At 43.0% G+C, this 22936-nt stretch overlaps 1 protein-coding gene and 1 pseudogene across 1 annotated transcript in view; both read right to left on the bottom strand.

Annotated features, from left to right (window-relative positions):
- Positions 1 to 143: 143 nt before the first annotated feature.
- LOC108703422 lies at positions 144 to 1782 on the bottom strand (annotated as a pseudogene).
- Positions 1783 to 5785: 4003 nt separating this feature from the next.
- The window catches only part of LOC108703551 (neuronal tyrosine-phosphorylated phosphoinositide-3-kinase adapter 1), a 21194-nt gene continuing 4043 nt past the window's right edge, over positions 5786 to 22936 (bottom strand). Inside the window, exons 2-9 of the mRNA XM_041588987.1 lie at positions 21360 to 21451; positions 16058 to 16899; positions 14403 to 14564; positions 13756 to 14042; positions 12318 to 13400; positions 10329 to 10517; positions 10168 to 10247; positions 5786 to 9993 (exon numbers count right to left, since the gene is read on the bottom strand). Coding sequence (XP_041444921.1) covers positions 9742 to 9993; positions 10168 to 10247; positions 10329 to 10517; positions 12318 to 13400; positions 13756 to 14042; positions 14403 to 14524 — 2013 coding nt within the window. The 5' untranslated portion in view covers positions 14525 to 14564; positions 16058 to 16899; positions 21360 to 21451 and the 3' untranslated portion in view covers positions 5786 to 9741. The remainder of the gene's footprint in view (positions 9994 to 10167; positions 10248 to 10328; positions 10518 to 12317; positions 13401 to 13755; positions 14043 to 14402; positions 14565 to 16057; positions 16900 to 21359; positions 21452 to 22936) is intronic.

The following is a 22936-nucleotide window of genomic DNA, read 5'->3' on the forward strand; positions in this document are numbered from 1 at the left end:
CGACTTTTTACCCATTTTTCAATACATTTATCCATTTTAGGCCACCAGACATAACTTCTAGCAAGGGCTTTCCTATTCACAATGCCTGGGTGACTCTCGTGTAGGGCTTTAAGAACATGATTTTGCCCTGCTTTGGGAATTACCACAAAAGGCAACCTTTGTATGCAGAGAGTTCTTGCTGGCGATTCTCAAAAGGTGTGAACTTTTCCTTTAAACCACCCCCTCCATATCCAGTTCAACACTCGAGACAATACTGGGTCAGTAGTTGTCATACGGGCAATATCTGATGCCTGCAGAGGGGGACTAGGTAATGACTCTAGTATGGGGACCTCAGACAAGGCCATTATATCTCAGCATGCGCGGAGACAGTATCTGTCCAGTAGGCCCATTATTCTTTAACAGACCCAATAATGTGATCAGTAATAATAACAAAACTCTTGCCATACAAGTACCCATGGAATTTCTCTACCTCTGCCACAATGGCTAAAGCTTCCTTATCAATCTGAGCGTAATTCCTCTCTGTGGGACTCATGGTCCGTCAATAGAATCCAATGGGAGCCTCACGACTACCACTTACAGCATCACATGTGAAGTTAAGAGTTTTATCATAATGTACTAACACACTGTCTGATGATAAGAGTCTCTTGGAATCCTTGAATGACTTCTCATCCAGGACTGAGCACTTCCAGGTCATATTATATGTCCAGTAGTCTGGAGCTTCATGAATGGCTTTTACCTTTGCATCTGTTGGATTTATCCCATTGGCATCAACTTTGTACCCCAGAAACTCAACACTTCGTAATCCTAAAACACATTTTTCTTTCTTAAGTTTTAACCCAGCATCTGCAAATGGCTGTAACACTGCTCTTACCCTTTCAGTTAATGATTCCATAGAGTCTGCTCCAATGAGGACATCATCAAAATATGGCAGCACCCCTGGCAGGCTGGAAAGGAGGTCATCCATCAATTTCTGGAACTCACCTGGTGCAACGCAAACTCCGAACTGAAACCGTGTAGCTTTAAATGCTCCTTTGTGTGTGATAAATGTTTGTGCATCAGAAGCTGCATCATCCACCGGTAACTGCTGGTAGGCTTGAGCTAAATCAAGTTTGGCCAATAACTTTCCTTTAGCCAAAGTGCTGAGAATCTGGTTGACAGCAGAATTGATATGGATGTTCCTGTAATGCCTTGTTGATTATATCTTTATATTCAGCACAATCCTCACTTCTCCATTTGGCTTCAGTACAGGCACTATTGGGGTGGCCCAAGTTGGGTGGGTTACTGGAATTAACGCTCCTTGTTGCACCAAGCGATCTATTTCGGCATCTATTTTTGGACGGAGAGCAAATGGTACAGGTCGTGGCTTCATGCGTATTGGGACAACTTTGGGATCCAGCAGGAATGATATTAATGAACCGTTAAAGCGATTCTGACACTTTTTATTTTTTTCTATCCTGCCTGTGGGTTTCTGCATCCTGTCAGCATGGCTACTGTGCTTTTTTTTCTTTAAAACGATGATTCTCTTACCTAAACAAGGCGATCTTCAGTTCAGCCTTTGAGGTATCCATGTTGGCTAGTCCATTCAGCGCTTCCTGTCGACAACGCCTCCTGCTGGAAAAAAAAACTGTAAGAGCCAATCCGACGCGTCTGCTTGCTTGAAGAGATTCTGCCCTTACTGCTTCGGGCGCGCGTGACGTCATCACGCATTGCGCCGCACCATGTGACATCGCCGGCCAATAGGAAACGCCTGCTCCGGCTTTCCTTGTAGAGAGACCAGCAACTGTTGTCACATGGGAGGGTCACGTGGTCGACTTACGCAGGCTCAAAGTAAGGGCAAATGAAGCTCAAAGCTCCTCCCATGGATGACATCATCCAGCCACACTGAAAACAGGAAGCAGGGGAGAGAAACAGTCGGAGACAGTCGGGTAGAAAAACTGAGAATTGCATTTACTGTGCAAAAGAAAACTCTAAGGAGAAAATCTTTTGCATGACCTATAGGTAGGTTTAGATGAAGTATTATTTATTTATTTTTTTTTTTTTGGTGTCAGCTTCTCTTTAAATTTGCGAACCCTCAAATACACTGCTAAAGTCACTTTGCATATTGAATGCCTAGGGGTGCAAACCACTCTACTCCTAATAAGCTTTCTCTGTGTCCTTATGTAATAATGAGGCGTAGTTTTCCTCTGTCTTTTCTATAGTGGACTTTAACAAAGCAGGTGCCCACAACATCCACAGGCTTTTTATTGTAATCTACAAATCTAAATTCACAAATAGGTGGGCCATTAGTGGGCCTGTAAAACGCGCCCCAATAGATTGGCGAAATCCCTTAGTTCCCGGCGCGTCTCTCCTCGGCTGTGATGTACAGGCGCGCACTTCTGGATCTGAAGCTCCACTGACGCGGTGTTTGACGCTGAGCATCATGACGTCTTTAAATCTTCTGTAAAGAGCCAATTCACCATTTTGGAAGTGTCCAAGCTGGTTTCAGTTATCTGTTCCTGCCAAAGCATCTGATTTGATTCCTGGTTTTGACTTCTGCCCGATTCCTGACTACGATTCCTGCCGCCTGCCTTGAACTCTTCGCCTGACTACGACTTCTATTAATCCCTGCTGGTACCTCACCTATAAACTTGTTACGCACTTCTTGTTGCTTCAGCAGCACAAAGCCCGGGCCCCAAAAGGGCATCAGTGAATACTGGAACCAACAGGATTCACCTGTGCGTCCGCAGGGACTAACGAAGAACAAAGTTCCTGATAACGTGGTCGTTACAGGGCCATAATGCACAGAAAGCTTCCTCTGAAATTAAGGAATAGACACAGCCTGGATCTACCTCCATTCTACATTTAGATCCTTCTAGTATTACATCAGTGAATTTCTTTCTGTGCATTGGCTCATTTTCAACAGTCTGCAGCCTTGTGTCTTTATATGGTCACAGAACAACCCCTCAGTGACTTCTAATATCCTTATCATTTACAGTAGGGGGTACATTATCCCTTATAATACATGAGTGATACTCAGAGTTCCCTGTATAACTCAGCCTGCAGCCTTGTGCCTTTATATGGTCACAGATAACCCCTCAGTGACTTCTAATATCCTTATCATTTACAGTAGGGGGTACATTATCCCTTATAATACATGAGTGATACTCAGAGTTCCCTGTATAACTCAGCCTGCAGCCTTGTGTCTTTATATGGTCACAGAACAACCCCTCAGTGACTTCTAATATCCTTATCATTTACAGTAGGGGGTACATTATCCCTTATAATACATGAGTGATACTCAGAGTTCCCTGTATAACTCAGCCTGCAGCCTTGTGTCTTTATATGGTCACAGAACAACCCCTCAGTGACTTCTAATATCCTTATCATTTACAGTAGGGGGTACATTATCCCTTATAATACATGAGTGATACTCAGAGTTCCCTGTATAACTCAGCCTGCAGCCTTGTGCCTTTATATGGTCACAACCCCTCAGTGACTTCTAATATCCTTATCATTTACAGTAGGGGGTACATTATCCCTTATAATACATGAGTGATACTCAGAGTTCCCTGTATAACTCAGCCTGCAGCCTTGTGCCTTTATATGGTCACAGAACAACCCCTCAGTGACTTCTAATATCCTTATCATTTACAGTAGGGGGTACATTATCCCTTATAATACATGAGTGATACTCAGAGTTCCCTGTATAACTCAGCCTGCAGCCTTGTGTCTTTATATGGTCACAGAACAACCCCTCAGTGACTTCTAATATCCTTATCATTTACAGTAGGGGGTACATTATCCCTTATAATACATGAGTGATACTCAGAGTTCCCTGTATAACTCAGCCTGCAGCCTTGTGTCTTTATATGGTCACAGAACAACCCCTCAGTGACTTCTAATATCCTTATCATTTACAGTAGGGGGTACATTATCCCTTATAATACATGAGTGATACTCAGAGTTCCCTGTATAACTCAGCCTGCAGCCTTGTGTCTTTATATGGTCACAGAACAACCCCTCAGTGACTTCTAATATCCTTATCATTTACAGTAGGGGGTACATTATCCCTTATAATACATGAGTGATACTCAGAGTTCCCTGTATAACTCAGCCTGCAGCCTTGTGCCTTTATATGGTCACAGACCCCCTCAATGACTTCTAATATCCTTATCATTTACAGTAGGGGGTACATTATCCCTTATAATACATGAGTGATACTCAGAGTTCCCTGTATAACTCAGCCTGCAGCCTTGTGCCTTTATATGGTCACAGAACAACCCCTCAGTGACTTCTAATATCCTTATCATTTACAGTAGGGGGTACATTATCCCTTATAATACATGAGTGATACTCAAGAGTTCCCTGTATAACTCAGCCTGCAGCCTTGTGCCTTTATATGGTCACAGAACAACCTCTCAGTGACTTCTAATATCCTTATCATTTACAGTAGGGGGTACATTATCCCTTATAATACATGAGTGATACTCAGAGTTCCCTGTATAACTCAGCCTGCAGCCTTGTGTCTTTATATGGTCACAGAACAACCCCTCAGTGACTTCTAATATCCTTATCATTTACAGTAGGGGGTACATTATCCCTTATAATACATGAGTGATACTCAGAGTTCCCTGTATAACTCAGCCTGCAGCCTTGTGTCTTTATATGGTCACAGAACAACCCCTCAGTGACTTCTAATATCCTTATCATTTACAGTAGGGGGTACATTATCCCTTATAATACATGAGTGATACTCAGAGTTCCCTGTATAACTCAGCCTGCAGCCTTGTGTCTTTATATGGTCACAGAACAACCCCTCAATGACTTCTAATATCCTTATCATTTACAGTAGGGGGTACATTATCCCTTATAATACATGAGTGATACTCAGAGTTCCCTGTATAACTCAGCCTGCAGCCTTGTGTCTTTATATGGTCACAGAACAACCCCTCAGTGACTTCTAATATCCTTATCATTTACAGTAGGGGGTACATTATCCCTTATAATACATGAGTGATACTCAGAGTTCCCTGTATAACTCAGCCTGCAGCCTTGTGCCTTTATATGGTCACAGACCCCCTCAATGACTTCTAATATCCTTATCATTTACAGTAGGGGGTACATTATCCCTTATAATACATGAGTGATACTCAGAGTTCCCTGTATAACTCAGCCTGCAGCCTTGTGCCTTTATATGGTCACAGAACAACCCCTCAGTGACTTCTAATATCCTTATCATTTACAGTAGGGGGTACATTATCCCTTATAATACATGAGTGATACTCAAGAGTTCCCTGTATAACTCAGCCTGCAGCCTTGTGCCTTTATATGGTCACAGAACAACCCCTCAGTGACTTCTAATATCCTTATCATTTACAGTAGGGGGTACATTATCCCTTATAATACATGAGTGATACTCAGAGTTCCCTGTATAACTCAGCCTGCAGCCTTGTGCCTTTATATGGTCACAGAACAACCTCTCAGTGACTTCTAATATCCTTATCATTTACAGTAGGGGGTACATTATCCCTTATAATACATGAGTGATACTCAGAGTTCCCTGTATAACTCAGCCTGCAGCCTTGTGCCTTTATATGGTCACAGAACAACCCCTCAGTGACTTCTAATATCCTTATCATTTACAGTAGGGGGTACATTATCCTTATAATACATGAGTGATACTCAGAGTTCCCTGTATAACTCAGCCTGCAGCCTTGTGCCTTTATATGGTCACAGAACAACCCCTCAGTGACTTCTAATATCCTTATCATTTACAGTAGGGGGTTCTGTGGAAGGCGGAATGTGCGCACATAATCAAACACCGCTTTTGTCCTCATAACTTTACTTTATTCTCTATTCTGTAAACAGGTTCATTCATTTTGGCTGCAAACAGCACATTTTTGTTTCCTTCTATCGAAACATCAGAAAGTAAATGGCAATAAATACTTGAAAATAAAGCCAAATAAAGTGCAAAAAAGGGGAATGTTCACTTGTAACACAGGAGCACATATTAAATGCGGGGAGTCATGAGCCGCCAGTACAAGGCAATGAAATTAGGCAGAAAGTAAAGAGAATCATAGAAAACATTTAAATATGCAGAAATATTAGAAAATCATAAGAAAATAACAAATAAATTACATTTACAAAAGTTACATTCATATTTCAGATGGGACTGATGAATCAAGGTGCCAGAGGAAAATACATTCATTAAAACCCCAAATCAAATTTGTTTAAGAATTCCAGAAATAAGTCACGAAAATCGTGAAATGTCTCCAACGTTTTATTACCATAAAATGAAATTTCAGATTAATCTCCATCTGGGGTTTTACTTGCTAAATGGTTGCTAGGGCCCCACGTGCCTTAGCAACCTGGCAGGCGAAATGAAAAGAAGATTAATAGGAGAGAGCTGAACATAAAGATAAATAAAAAATGAACAATAACTTAGGAGAAAAAAAGTGACCAATTGCAAATCATCTTAGAAGATCAATGCCTACTCAACATCCAGTAGGTACAGTATGGAGCTTTCTGGATAATAGATCCCATACTAGTAGCAGTAGCTTCAATTATTATTAACATTCTAATTCCAGTGTCTTTACTGACATAAGAAAACCACAGCAAAAAATGCCAACGTGAATATTTTCAACGTTTTCGGAGTTTTCCATATCTCAAAAATGTAAATTTTAAATTTAAACAATTTAAAGTATTCAGCAGCTAAAACTTGTCCAGTTCTGTATAAGTCAGGGGAGGTAGATTTCAACATTCAATTTATTAATAATTTCATTTTTTAAAAAAAAAAAAATAAATAAAGTTTAATTTTTCTTAAAATAGGTGGCAGAATCCACAAATTCGATTAGATTCAAAATCAAGTTTTCCAAACTTCCAAGTTTTTAAATCTAACAACATCTTGGGAAATTGGATACTTTGGCATCTAAAACTTTTACAATTTTGAAATAATCAAATATGTATGATATTATAATTTATGTTTTTCTTTAAAAGTTGAATTTTTTTTAAAATCAATGGAATACTGCGATTTTCGAAGGGAGTCTAGGTTTTTTTTCTCTCAAATGAACATGATCCAATGGAATCATTTCTAAATTGAGAAATTCAAAAAACTGTAAAAACTCAATTGCTTAAATTTGCGGGGGCCGCTGAAATCACATAATCACAAATCACAAAAATTTCAAAAAGAAAAAAGCTTAAATTTTTAGCTGCTGCATTTTTTCATTGAAAATGTTGAAATAATTGAATTTGAATTACATTATAATTCAAAGAGGGGAGTCCATTCAACATTCATGCCAATTTATAAGTTTTTTATAGTTTTTCTTTAAAAGTTGAATTTTTTTAAAATCAATTAAATACTACAATTTTTGAAGGGAGCCCAGGTTTTTTCTCAAATAAACATGATCAAACATCAAGATTTTCCGTAAATGTGTAGTATTTGTATTTTTCAAAAAGAAAATCAACATGTTTTCCACAATTAATTGACAGAATAAAAAAACAAAAAAAAAAAAATTGAATATGAAAATATGATAACTGCCTTCTTGGTACAAATAATAATAATAATGATAAAAGTCTGCCAAAATAATTCAATCATAATAATTGAAATAATTGAATATGAATTATATTTTACTTCAGTGAAGGGGATCCGTTTAACATTCATGTCAATTTATAATTTTTTATAGTTTTTCTTTAAAAGTTGCAATTTTTTAAAAAAAAATCAAAGGGAGTCGAAATTCAAGATTGTAACTCAATTTCCCAATTTTTTTGCTACGATTTGCTTGAATCATGTCAAAATAGTCAAAATTTGAAGTTTTAAATAAATATAAAATGAATTGACAATTTGATTCAACTCTAATTTTTGAAACACAATTTATATTCTAAAACAAAGTTGCATAAAAATAAATAAACAAAATCAGTAAATAAATAAACGGATCATTTCTAAAAACGAGCGCTATGAAATACATTCAAACAACGGTTCTTTTGTCACATGTTTCTTCTGGTTACAATAAGAGAAAGGAAGCAGCCAATGAAATGCGAGAGAGAGCGACAATAAGCAACAAAACATGGATTTAAAGAGGCAAATGGAATTGATGTTACAATCTTTTTTTAACCTTTCAGTTCCTCCTCTGTACAAAAAAAAGTTTTTTTTTACTGTTTATATACATGGAGAAATATTCAAAATCTTTTTACAGTTTCTGGGGGGAAAAAAGAAGCTAATAAAAAGCGATATGTCATATGATTATGGATTCGTAGGAATTCTGAAGGAATTTTCTAGTAACCCCAAAAAAATCCCCCCCAAAAGCTGGAGGAGAATCTGGTAGGTTCTGAGGGGGCAGTTGCCTAAAGCTGCCTTGCCGGGTGTTGCAGTTGTTGGGACTGATGGAAGGGGCAATAAGGAAGGAAGGGGGTCAGTCAGGCTCAGCATTAGCAGCCTGTGACTGTCAAGGAATCATGAGAATTGTTCTGCTTCGTAGTTCCAATCTCCGACTCTAAAGAAGGTCACACTGATGATATAGACGTTTATCTCAGATAAAGCGAATCCCATCACTGACGCTCCCTTTATCCTGGGCTCTCTCTGTGTTTTACACAGTATCACTCACACTCACTGTCTATTACAGCATCACTCACACTTGCTTTATGTTATGTATCACACTCCCTTTATCTTGGCCTCACTTTATGTCTGTTGTGATCCAACCTGCAAGGCTCCCTCTAAACCTTGAGCCACTTAATCTCCAGTTTCTACTGACCAGACTGACCACTTGCTGCTGCTCTCCATATCCCATGACAGTTGAAGGCACCAGTTTGCATAAAATGATGATGATGATGGGTTTTGTAGGCCAGCTCAGTAGGCAGCAGTCTTGAACTTGAACTTATAAAATATTTGCAAGCCTCAGTGTTGCACCTGTTGCGGCGCATTCATGTTGTGGTCTTGGGCATGATGACCTGCTCTACAAGGCAGCATCCCAAGGTGTGACTCACCACCCAAGGAACTCTCCAGTAGACCTCTTTGCTCCACAGGAATATACTGTCGGACACACACTTGTTTGGCACTTTATTACTGCCTCTCATTACTTGGAAAGTGTAGGGCAAAGATATATCACTTGTTATCAGAGCCTGCCAACCTTCCCACCATCATGGTATCTCCCAAGAACAGGGTATTGCACTCAAAGTGCCACTTCTATAGATGATATCACTTCAATTTAATGTCCCCAGGGAGCATCTGAATCCCCTTCCTGCCCCCAATCCAAGGGCAAATTTCCCGTATGTAAACTACAAGAAACTTCATTTAGATCAATATTCCTCATTTCCCTCCTAGTGGCAGGTTCTCTTCAACATGTCGTAGAAGCACTCAGCTTCTCCAGCTGCCAAGAGTCGCTCATGTTACCCTTCAGCAGAGAGAATCACTCTCCAACTCAAGAAACAATCGGTGCCTAATCAGCTCCCTCTTTCATGGCGCACTGTATATACATATAATCATTTTCCATAAGGGGACACCCTTCCCCTCCCAATGAAAGCGCAGAGCACTCCCAACATCCTTACATCTTGGTTCTACTCATTAATACAATACTCCAAGCTTCTCCCTTACATTCGTTATCCATGACATATTACTAATTCCTTAATACATGCAGATCATGTTTCATCCTCTACTAAGTATCTCATCTCCATTTCGTAACCACACCTTGTCTCCACCCTTGCCTCCCTCTTCAGGGTTCCGGCCAGCATCCCTGGGAGAGATCTCAGGTTGAAGTTAGGCAGACAAACTCAAATGGCAGTGTCCCACACCACAGCTTGCTGCCGATGGCACGGCGGGGTACCCCCTTTCCTTCCCTCAGGGCCCCGACGCCAGCTGGGCAGAATGGGCAGGCTCTCCTGCTTGCACAATCCCCGCTCCACTCTTGGCTGCCGGGATTTAATCTCATGGCACAGGAATCGCTTCCGTTCAATGACCTCCTGGAGCTTTCCGTCTCTATCCTTGCTGGATGATGGGACTGGGGGTGTACTTGGCAGCAGGGCCTGTGAAGAAAAGGAACCATCAGGGGTAGAAGAAAGGGCAGGAGGAAATGCAGGGTAGAAAGCCCTTGGGGACTTATTCCTGACACCAAAAACACAACTTTCCCAGATTCCTATTATTGATAAACTGAGAAAGGAAATGTTTGATCTACTTGTTCTCAGATAGAATGAACCTACCTGGTTCTGCCGCTGAGTCGATGCTTGACGTACCCCGGAGGTTGAGGCAGAGCGACCCAGACGGCAAATTCCCCCAAGATCTATAGAAAAAGGAAATTTAATAGCCTTAGTGGGTATATGGAAAAGGAGACATTTATAAGGAGAGCAACAGGATCACTCACCAGCAGCACGGTGACAAGTTGGGAAGGTTTGACATGGCACTGGTAGCCCTGTCTTGCCTGCTCCACGGCCAGTTGCACCATCCAGGCTCTGCTGAGTTCTAACTGGGATTCCTGAACCTCCACTGCCCTGACTCCCCTTTTCTGATCTTGTTGGATTCCCATTCCAAACCCGCGATCCATCTGCAAGTGCTATGGAGAAACAGACACACTTATACCGCCATTCTTAAACCATCGTGTAGGAGGGTAAAAGTTTTGGCAACTGGAGGGGGTTTGGTCAGCTCAATTTTTACTTTTATTGCAGTTTGGAGTGGGAGCAGGTCCCTTAGCAGTGTAAGGTGTAAAGGTTTCCCCTAGGTTATACAGAGAGAAGAACACATGTGTTCAGCCTCTTTTGGTTCCTGGAGGAGGTGAGGTGATCCATAGGGCCTGGGACAGAGGAAAGTTCCAGTAAAGAAGTAAGTGCAAGGACAGAGGTGTAATAATCACTCAAGGAGTGAGAGACAGGATCAGGGTAGTTAGTAGAGCAGCCCGAGGCTCCAACAAGGAGACCAATGAGAGTTTTTACCCTATGGTGTCAACGCTGCCATTATAGGGACTCAGGGATAGAGAAATTCCTGGAGTAAAACAAATTTGTGAGCTTCTCCTAGACATAAAAAAGTACTTGAAGAATTTAATGATTTGATATTGTACCATCTGAAGCTATACCCACCACTCCAAATTGGTTATTATTTGTTTAATTCGTTTAAAAGAACCACTGGAACCCAAGTTTTCTGAAGAATCTGTTTAATGTTGGGATACAGTGCTGTTTACCCTTCCTCCAACAGTACAGAGAGGGCCCACCTGAGTGAGAAGAGTCCTATGTAACACGTGCCTACCGGGAGTTCCTATTGCCCAAAAGCCAGCCCAGGTAAAGCAGGTACCAGTGCAAGGTACCCACAAAAAAGTCAATTTCCTAAAACCTTTTACATATAAATACAGTATACAGGAACTACTACAGAAGAATTGACCAAATGCTGGAAGATCCTTGCCTGATTCCCTGATCCAGTTTTTTGGCCTCTAAATCAGCAAATGGATCACTAATGAGCCCCATGCAATCATGTTGTCAGGGGGCTGCATCAGTAGACAGATGGAATTCTCACCAAATACGTTTTTCTAATCATCTTGTTTAATATCTGACTCACTTTAGTTCCACCAACTAACTTAGTTGAGTTAGAATTGACCAAGCTTTCAGGTAATATAGGCCATAATAAATGGTACAAAATTCTGAGATCTTATAAAGGCACAAGGCCTCAGGCTCAGTAACTGTCCTCAATTATTTTTTTCCCCTTAAAGGACCAGTAACATAAAATTAAATAACTTAGATATTCTCTGCTTGCGCTCCTCTTCTGAAATGGCGACAGGGCGACGATCCATTGTGCGGTGCTCAATTTCTCCTTCCTGGCTATCTCCTATAGAAGGCAGGGATGAGAAATCGAGCGCCGCACAGTGGATTGTCGGCCTGTGGCCGTTTCTGAAGATTGGAGAATCGGAGAATCGGTAAGTTATTTCTTAATAAAGTGTCTTGGTGTTTTTTAGAAACAATTTTTTTTAAAAAAATTGTATGTTACTAGTCCTTTAATGGATACAATAGACACTTTCCCCCATTACATCTAGAGCAGGGGTGCCCAAAAGGTAGATGGGGATCAGTAGACCTTTAGCTGGTGATCAGTAGATCTCAAGTCACTGTCAACAAACAGCTTGTCTATATCCCCCTCCTATTTCATGCTTTTCATTCACATATTTATTATGTTATGGTCACATAAGTAATAATTGTTTGTTAAATATAGTAATAAAAATGATCTCATAAATCAATATAATATTTAAGTAATATTTTTCCAGGGAACAGAATGCCAACAATGCTTTTATGGATGTAGATCATAATGGCACAACATCGCTAAAAGAACCTGAGAGGTTGGGAAGTGTGGCCCATTTCATGGCAAATGTACTTACGTTCGCCAATTTGGCTTCTTCGCCCGCATGACATCCTCCTCTGTAATTCCCACACAGTACCACCCTTTTCATCCTCCACCACCATCCCTCCTCGAGGATCTGTGGCCTGTGTTCCTCTGGAGCCCTTCATGCTATTTTCATATGCTGGTGGCCTCCTGCCTGCAGGATACGTCCAGACAGCAGGGGAAGACTGTTCCCCGAGTCCTTGGTGAAGCTGGGCTGAGGGTGGGCGGCTGGTCAACTGAGTCCCTGCCACACGGGATGCTGGACAGATGAGTCCCGCCAGCACTGAGATCTCTCGTTCTGTTTTCTCTTCCACCTGTGAGGCTGGAAGTAGGGAATGCGTCACCTTCACTGAAGAGTAGACCATAGTGTAAGAGAGGGCTTTGTCTCGTGATTGCCCATGTGGAATGGGAAGCATTGATGTCCCCTTTTCCTGTGTGCAGCCTGACCCACGAGAAATTGGGGTTACAGATTCTGGCCTGTGCTGGACTGAAGCCTGTGGGGGCAATGGAGTTGAATGGCTACGAGCACGTCCAGAAGGAGGGAGATGAATGGAAGAGGAAGCAACTGAGGGTGGCAACTCCTTCTGAGGAACTGGCAGCTTGGATGACACTGGTGGAACAGGTTTTGTGACTTTATTGCCCTTGCCTGAAGGGGCTCCAAGTAGTGGAGGGCGATGCTGCAGTAAATTTGGGAAAGGAGGGGGGATGTCCACTTCAGGTGTCCTGGGTGGTGGGGGGCGGCGGCGCTGAGGATGTCGCAGATGAGACGGATGTTCTTCATGGACAGGATATTTCATTTCCTCATAAATGGCCTCTTCTTCTCCATCCGAATCTTCATCTGGTGGAGCTGGGGTCGAAGGTGGAGGGAGCCTTCTAGAAACATTTCCCATCATTTCAATGTAGACAGGCTCTTCTGGGGAGTGAGAGGACGAGCATGGAGTGGAAGGTAGGATTGCAGAGGTGGAGGCTGGTCGTCTGGCATAGGTCTCATCAAAAGAGGCTGAAAGGTGCGTATGGGGGCTCCGCTGCGGCTTCTGTGGGGGCATGCGGCGGGATTCAGAGGCACTTTTTAGGGACCCTGGAATAAAAAACAGCAGGAGATGATTTACAGAGATTGTTGAGTTAGGGTACGTCATTGCTTCTTCTCAGTACAATTGTACATGGAGTGGAATCTATTGAGCACAGATGTACCAATTTGCAAGATGAAATCCTAAAAAGGTATCAAGAGACAAAACTAGCCTAATATTGAATTGACCAGGGTGGGTGGCAAAGGTTTTGGGCAAAGTCAGGTCTAAGGGAACTGTATGACCTCAAGGGTTGCAACACTGGTATGTAAAGTCTATAGGAGTAGGGTTTAGTCTCTGGCATCTTGGAGCAGGTTCACTTAGTAAGAACAATGTACAGGGGAACCAAGAGCCCTTGGCAGTTCTCACCTCCTTCCTTCCTGATCCTGCGTTCTTCCTGGACTCTCCCCTCACCGGCAAAGCTGAGTTTGGTGCTGGGATTCCTCTTAGGCTTGGCTGGGGGTCTCCTCCCTGTGGGTCCACCTTCTCCCCCACTCTCATCTGGTGCACTGCCAACAGAATGACAGGACAGGGAGCGGGGGGCCATGGCATTCCCACAGGGGAGAGGGTCTCGTTCCTGCGAGGCCGGCATTGTCATAAATCCCATTCTGAAGTGGCGGCGGAACGAGGCCATGTCCCGGACCTTCCCTGTATTGCTGTGGAACCAAAGTAGAACACTAGTCAAAACACAGATCCCCCACAATAAATGTATTATTTGCAGGTCTCTCAGGCTACACGTTGGTGGATGTCTATGATTTCTCTCCATTCTGTTTTCCATGCAATATCTCCAATAGGTATAACTGAAAATATCTCTCCCACCTTTATGTCTTCCTTCCCATATGTTCCTTTAAATTCCCACCCATCACATATTTTCTCCCCCACATACTTTTTTCTATATTTCCCATCTCATAGTTGGAGAAGCCATAATTCCCCCTAAGTTTCCCATCTCTCCATATCTTTCAATTCCATTATCCTCCTTTGTGTAACCCAGATGTAGCCCAAATCACCCCTTTCACCTCTTTTTTGACTCCTCGTCTTTCTGCCTCCACTCCACTCTACTCTTTCTGTACAGGAGATTCATGGCTCCGTTCTTATCAACCCCAAGAATGGTTACCAGGTCAGAGGAACCAGTGGTCATCTTCTGGAGTCTGAACACTAGACCCTCTTTCAAGTAGACACTGCATAGTGAATAGACCAATACACAAGTATAAGAAACATTCCTTAAGTCATAATGACAGTTACATAATTAACACATTTTTTTTAGACTTTTAGGTTCATTCTCCACCTTTGTTTTAACATTTAGTCCAGCTCTCCTTAGCCATGTCATGGTTACAGATATATATGCTGACTAGTTGGCTCAGCCCCAAGGGCACAAATAAGCACTCACCCCAAATCTCCCCCTAACTGACCTTCAGACTGGACCCCCTTAGCTCATAACAAGGTTACAGATATATAGAAACATTGGGGTGTCACCCTGCTATAGTTCCAGGGGTACCCAGGGTACAAATAAACACTCACCCCAAATCTCCCCCTAACTGACCTTCAGACTGGGCCCGCTTAGCTCATAACAAGGTTACAGATATATAGAAACATTGGGGTGTCACCCTGCTATAGTTCCAGGGGTACCCAGGGCACAAATAAGCACTCACCCCAAATCTCCCCCTAACTGACCTTCAGACTGGGCCCCCTTAGCTCATAACAAGGTTACAGATATATAGAAACATTGGGGTGTCACCCTGCTATAGTTCCAGGGGTACCCAGGGTACAAATAAACACTCACCCCAAATCTCCCCCTAACTAACCTTCAGACTGGGCCCCCTTAGCTCATAACAAGGTTACATATATATAGAAACATTGGGGTGTCACTCTGCTATAGTTCCAGGGGTACCCAGGGTACAAATAAGCCCTCACCCCAAATCTCCCCCTAACTGGCCTTCAGACTGGGCCCCCTTAGCTCATAACAAGGTTACAGATATATAGAAACATTGGGGTGTCACCCTGCTATAGTTCCAGGGGTACCCAGGGCACATATAATCACTCACCCCAAATCTCCCCCTAACTGGCCTTCAGACTGGGCCCCCTTAGCACATAACAAGGTTACAGATATATAGAAACATTGGGGTGTCACCCTGCTATAGTTCCAGGAGTACCCAGGGTACAAATAAGCACTCACCCCAAATCTCTCCCTAACTGACCTTCAGACTGGGCCCCCTTAGCTCATAACAAGGTTACAGATATATAGAAACATTGGGGTGTCACCCTGCTATAGTTCCAGGGGTACCCAGGGTACAAATAATCACTCACCCCAAATCTCCCCCTAACTGACCTTCAGACTGGGCCCCCTTAGCTCATAACAAGGTTACAGATATATAGAAACATTGGGGTGTCACCCTGCTATAGTTCCAGGGGTACCCAGGGTACAAATAAACACTCACCCCAAATCTCCCCCTAACTGGCCTTCAGACTGGGCCCCCTTAGCTCATAACAAGGTTACAGATATATAGAAACATTGGGGTGTCACCCTGCTATAGTTCCAGGGGTACCCAGGGTACAAATAAACACTCACCCCAAATCTCCCCCTAACTGACCTTCCACTGCCCCAGAACCTGGGTAATATCTGTAAGATAAAGACAGTCTGATGCCATTGGAGGGAGCTCCATACAAACCTCACCTTTACACCCCTCACTGGAGTGGCTTCTCCACTAATCTTTTCCTTTCTGTGCAGCATCAGATGTAAGTGGAATTATCAGTCAATGAAAGTTCTTTTATTCCCAATTTATCCCCCCACCCCACCCCCCAGAGCGTTCTATAAATCCCCTCCTATAGACGCCGGGACCTTTCATCCGCACATCATTGAGTTCTTCTGGAATCCTACACTGGGCATCTTGGCACTTGGCGTGGGGACATTGCAATGGAAGAGCAGAAATCCTTACTGTAGGTTTTCATCGTGGGGGCAAAGATGTGAGTGTTGCTCCTGGGCCTCCCTTACAGGTAAGTACTTTGTCCAATCTGATTCAGGATCCAGAGACAGAGAATCCTTTCCGACATGTTTCTCATTTCCAAACAAGAAATCTGATTCTGAAGAAACTTCTGGGAAATGTTTTGGTGTCTCGGCCTGAAATCTCAGTCGGGGCAACGGAGTATTTCATGGGGGTCTTGCTCAGCACTGGAAACCTATGAATGGAGGGTCTCTATCACGGGCCATTGTCAGCAAATCCTTTCAGCAGGGGGGTTTATTGGTAGAAATTACATTGTAGAGCCGCATGGACCATAACATGTTCTTCCCAACGAAGATGAATTTGCCATTTTACCCCTTTCTTGTGCCATGAAATATTCAATATGTTCCCATGTCCTCGTCACTGTATTGGCCAATGTCCAGCCTTGAAACGGAAATAGTGAGAGAAAACCAGAATGATAATAAAATATTCATCTCTCGCAAAGTTCTTCAACATTCAGAAATAATTTCCAGAAGATATTTGTGGTGGTCTCCCAGCTTATCTCAATGAGAGTTTCCTGAAAGAAGTGGAAAGATAAACGATATAGTCAAGGAATGCTGGGAATTCTGAGTATCACTCATATATTATAAGAGATAATGTACCCCCTACTGTAAATGATAAGGATATTAGAAGACACTGAGGGGTTGTTCTGTGACCATATAAAGGCACAAGGCTGCAGGCTGAGTTATACAGGGAACTCTGAGTATCACTCATGTATTATAAGGGATAATGTACCCCCTACTGTAAATGATAAGGATATTAGAAGTCACTGAGGGGTTGTTCTGTGACCATATAAAGGCACAAGGCTGCAGACTGAGTTATACAGGGAACTCTGAGTATCACTCATGTATTATAAGGGATAATGTACCCCTACTGTAAATGATAAGGATATTAGAAGTCACTGAGGGGTTGTTCTGTGACCATATAAAGGCACAAGGCTGCAGGCTGAGTTATACAGGGAACTCTGAGTATCACTCATGTATTATAAGGATAATGTACCCCCTACTGTAAATGATAAGGATATTAGAAGTCACTGAGGGGTTGTTCTGTGACCATATAAAGGCACAAGGCTGCAGGCTGAGTTATACAGGGAACTCTGAGTATCACTCATGTATTATAAGGGATAATGTACCCCCTACTGTAAATGATAAGGATATTAGAAGTCACTGAGGGGTTGTTCTGTGACCATATAAAGGCACAAGGCTGCAGGCTGAGTTATACAGGGAACTCTGAGTATCACTCAAGTATTATAAGGATAATGTACCCCCTACTGTAAATGATAAGGATATTAGAAGTCACTGAGGGGTTGTTCTGTGACCATATAAAGACACAAGGCTGCAGGCTGAGTTATACAGGGAACTCTGAGTATCACTCATGTATTATAAGGGATAATGTACCCCCTACTGTAAATGATAAGGATATTAGAAGTCACTGAGGGGTTGTTCTGTGACCATATAAAGGCACAAGGCTGCAGGCTGAGTTATACAGGGAACTCTGAGTATCACTCATGTATTATAAGGGTTATTAGGAGCAGTGTATAAGCTTGGATTGACCTAACACATCACAATTATAAATATACTGTATATAAATACATAGAGAGTTTAAGTTGAAGACAATAATATTGGGACATCACCTGCTCAAGTGACACCTGTACTAAGATTCTCACTTTGGCTCATGGCAGTGTCTGGGGCAGAAATATTATCACTGGAGGAAGAGATAGATACAGGTGTATATACAGGTATAGAGGTATATATAGAGATATAGAGATGAGATCTGAAAGACTTCAATTTATTCACAGATTATCTGGAGCTTTCACCTGTTCCCTTTACCCCCCAACCTGCACATCAGCCCCAATACCACACTTGTTACTAAGCAACTGCACATGGTGTGGAGCTTATTTGTGTCTGGTTTTGAAGGGTTAAGGCAACCACCTTACAGTTGGGTACTGTATCTCCCTCTACACCATAACCCTACTTAATAATAATAATAATAATAATAATAATAATAGTATATATATAGTACATAGTAACATAGTAACATAGTAAGTGAGGTTGAAAAAAGACAGACGTCCATCAAGTTCAACTTTTTAACTTTTTTTAACCTGCCTAACTGTCAGTTGATCCAGAGGAAGGCGAAATCCCCATCTGAAGCCTCTCCAATTTGCCTCAGAGGGGGAAAATTCCTTCCTGACTCCAAAATGCAATGGGACCAGTCCCTGGATCAACTTGTACTATGAGCTCTCTCCCATATCCCTGTATTCCCTCACTTGCTAAACACCATCCAACCCCTTCTTATACCTATCTAATGTATCAGCCTGTACCCCTGATTCACTTCCCAGCTCTCCCTGTAACACCCCTTTCTCTCCTCTAATCTCATTGGCTCCCTCCTGTCTGCTGGGAGGAGCTACTGGTGAATAAAGCATCCGACCCTTCCTTGTACCTATCTAATGTATCAGCCTGTACCCCTGATTCACTTCCCAGCTCTCCCTGTAACACCCCTTTCTCTCCTCTAATCTCATTGGCTCCCTCCTGTCTGCTGGGAGGAGCTACTGGTGAATAAAGCATCCGACCCTTCCTTGTACCTATCTAATGTATCAGCCTGTACCCCTGATTCACTTCCCAGCTCTCCCTGTAACACCCCTTTCCCTCCTCTAATCTCATTGGCTCCCTCCTGTCTGCTGGGAGGAGCTACTGGTGAATAAAGCATCCAACCCTTCCTTGTACCTATCTAATGTATCAGCCTGTACCACTGATTCACTTCCAGCTCTCCCTGTAACACCCCTTTCCCTTCTCTAATCTCATTGGCTCCCTCCTGTCTGCTGGGAGGAGCTACTGGTGAATAAAGCATCCGACCCTTCCTTGTACCTATCTAATGTATCAGCCTGTACCACTGATTCACTTCCCAGCTCTCCCTGTAACACCCCTTTCCCTCCTCTAATCTCATTGGCTCCCTCCTGTCTGCTGGGAGGAGCTACTGGTGAATAAAGCATCCGACCCTTCCTTGTACCTATCTAATGTATCAGCCTGTACCCCTGATTCACTTCCCAGCTCTCCCTGTAACACCCCTTTCCCTCCTCTAATCTCATTGGCTCCCTCCTGTCTGCTGGGAGGAGCTACTGGTGAATAAAGCATCCGACCCTTCCTTGTACCTATCTAATGTATCAGCCTGTACCACTGATTCACTTCCCAGCTCTCCCTGTAACACCCCTTTCCCTCCTCTAATCTCATTGGCTCCCTCCTGTCTGCTGGGAGGAGCTACTGGTGAATAAAGCATCCAACCCTTCCTTGTACCTATCTAATGTATCAGCCTGTACCACTGATTCACTTCCCAGCTCTCCTGTAACACCCCTTTCCCTTCTCTAATCTCATTGGCTCCCTCCTGTCTGCTGGGAGGAGCTACTGGTGAATAAGCATCCGACCCTTCCTTGTACCTATCTAATGTATCAGCCTGTACCCCTGATTCACTTCCCAGCTCTCCCTGTAACACCCCTTTCCCTCCTCTAATCTCATTGGCTCCCTCCTGTCTGCTGGGAGGAGCTACTGGTGAATAAAGCATCCGACCCTTCCTTGTACCTATCTAATGTATCAGCCTGTACCCCTGATTCACTTCCCAGCTCTCCCTGTAACACCCCTTTCCCTCCTCTAATCTCATTGGCTCCCTCCTGTCTGCTGGGAGGAGCTACTGGTGAATAAAGCATCCGACCCTTCCTTGTACCTATCTAATGTATCAGCCTGTACCCCTGATTCACTTCCCAGCTCTCCCTGTAACACCCCTTTCCCTCCTCTAATCTCATTGGCTCCCTCCTGTCTGCTGGGAGGAGCTACTGGTGAATAAAGCATCCACCCTTCCTTGTACCTATCTAATGTATCAGCCTGTACCCCTGATTCACTTCCCAGCTCTCCCTGTAACACCCCTTTCCCTTCTCTAATCTCATTGGCTCCCTCCTGTCTGCTGGGAGGAGCTACTGGTGAATAAAGCATCCGACCCTTCCTTGTACCTATCTAATGTATCAGCCTGTACCCCTGATTCACTTCCCAGCTCTCCCTGTAACACCCCTTTCCCTCCTCTAATCTCATTGGCTCCCTCCTGTCTGCTGGGAGGAGCTACTGGTGAATAAAGCATCCGACCCTTCCTTGTACCTATCTAATGTATCAGCCTGTACCCCTGATTCACTTCCCAGCTCTCCCTGTAACACCCCTTTCCCTCCTCTAATCTCATTGGCTCCCTCCTGTCTGCTGGGAGGAGCTACTGGTGAATGAAGCATCCGACCCTTCCTTGTACCTATCTAATGTATCAGCCTGTACCCCTGATTCACTTCCCAGCTCTCCTGTAACACCCCTTTCCCTCCTCTAATCTCATTGGCTCCCTCCTGTCTGCTGGGAGGAGCTACTGGTGAATAAAGCATCCGACCCTTCCTTTTACCTATCTAATGTATCAGCCTGTACCCCTGATTCACTTCCCAGCTCTCCCTGTAACACCCCTTTCCCTCCTCTAATCTCATTGGCTCCCTCCTGTCTGCTGGGAGGAGCTACTGGTGAATAAAGCATCCGACCCTTCCTTGTACCTATCTAATGTATCAGCCTGTACCACTGATTCAGGGAGACAATTCCACATCTTCACACTCTCACTGTAACAAACCCCTTCCCAATATTTAGGCGGAACCTCTTTTCTTCTAATCGGAATGGGTGACCTTGTGTCAGCTGGAAAGACCTACTGGTAAATAAATCATTAGAGAGATTATTATATGATCCCCTTATATATTTATACATAGTTATCATATGGATCCTAGGATCACACTACCCATTCCCTTTCAGCCTGCTTGGTTGGGCTAAAGTAATGGAGCCAGACCTCATGGTTCCCAAGACCTTTATACTACTGCACAGTATGGGGATACAGATATCTCTAAACATCTGTGGTTGGAGGTGATTACAGAGAGAGTGTAAAGGTTTGATCCTTCTCAGTGTGTGAGAGATGTACCTGATTTATCCATATGTGGGTCGTTCACCGTGTTCATATCATCACCCAGAATCAGTTGTGATGCCCCCAGGAGTCCAGCAGTTGAAGTCATTCTGTAAAGAAAGTTTGGTTATCAGTGTTAGGAGCATATACGTCTACAAGAATATATTTAGTCTCCTGAATGTCTACATCCCCAACCTTTTTCCACCCGTGAGCAACATTCAGATGTAAAATGAGTTGGGGAGCAACACAAGCATTAAAAATGTTCCTGGGCGGTGCCACATAATACTTGTGATTGACTATTAGTAGCCCCTATATGGACTGGCAGCTACAGGAGACTCTGTTTGGTAGGACACCTGGTTTAATACAACTAAAACTTGCCTCCAAGCCTGGAATTCAAAAATAATCTCCTGCTTTGAGGCCACTGGGAGCAACACCCAAGGGGTTGGAGAGCAACATGTTACTCATGAGCTACTGGTTGGGGATCACTGGTCTACATCCATGATTTACTATCTACCCATTCTGTCCTTATACACTTTTCCAATGTTGTTATTTAATGAATTATTTAACACAATCGCTACGTCCCTAGATTTTGACGTATAAGATGCAGCAGTTATGGAGCTTATCCATCTGTCAGGCATCGAGACTGTATCTTGTCTGCGCCAGTGGGTCTCCTGCAAGAAAACTATATCTGCTTTTTCTCTTTTAAGGTGATCCAGTACCTTACGTCTTTTAATGGGACCCCCAACATTCCATGAGATCATTTTAATATTTTTGAGATATTTATTGGATGTGGTATCTGTACTATCGTATGTAGAAGACATGTTAAATGACCCTATACCCTTTTTAAAGAGTACGTATGACTTGATTATGATACATTGAGCGGACCAGGGTCCGAGGCTGTGATTGAGGTTGTGGGAAAATATAGTTTGTCTAGAAAGAATTTATCCTCCAAATTCCATAATGTAACATAATAAACATAATAACTGAACAATTTACATAACTCCAAATTTTGTGGCATCAGCTGTCACTGTTGTGCAACACCCGTGGTCTCGCTATGGGCTAAAATAGTGATTTAACAGCGAACCCGATGGCCAAGTAACCAAATTATCTCAATTGTGCCAACAAATCAACAAACTTTTCTCCGTTTTTAAGATTAATATAACACATTAAACTTTTCATCCAGTTTGTCCCGTCCATGGAATTTGAACCAACATAAGTTTACCCCCTCAAAATACAATCTGTCTGTATTAGGTCTAGCCTTTAATCTGATCGAGCTTTATCCTATTGTTCTCCTGGTGGGCTAGTTCATATCCCTATGATGAAGTTCTACTGTAACTAGTCCTCTAGTTTTGCATAGGGAAGCTTTCAATAAAGAGAAGATGTAGTTAGGTAAGAGGGGGAGTCAACATGTGGCAATCGCATACAGTGTGGGAAGGTTGATCTCTTTTCTCAATATGAAAATTCAACCCTCCTGGGTATCTTGCTGGGTTTTAACATTGGGAACTATCAATCGGCTTCACTGCAAAGGTTGATCTCTTTTCTGGATATGAAAAAGTCAGCCCTCCTGGGTATCATGGTGGGTTTTGACATAATCC

This window comes from Xenopus laevis, chromosome 3S (assembly GCF_017654675.1).
Source record: "Xenopus laevis strain J_2021 chromosome 3S, Xenopus_laevis_v10.1, whole genome shotgun sequence".
NCBI lineage: Eukaryota > Metazoa > Chordata > Amphibia > Anura > Pipidae > Xenopus > Xenopus laevis.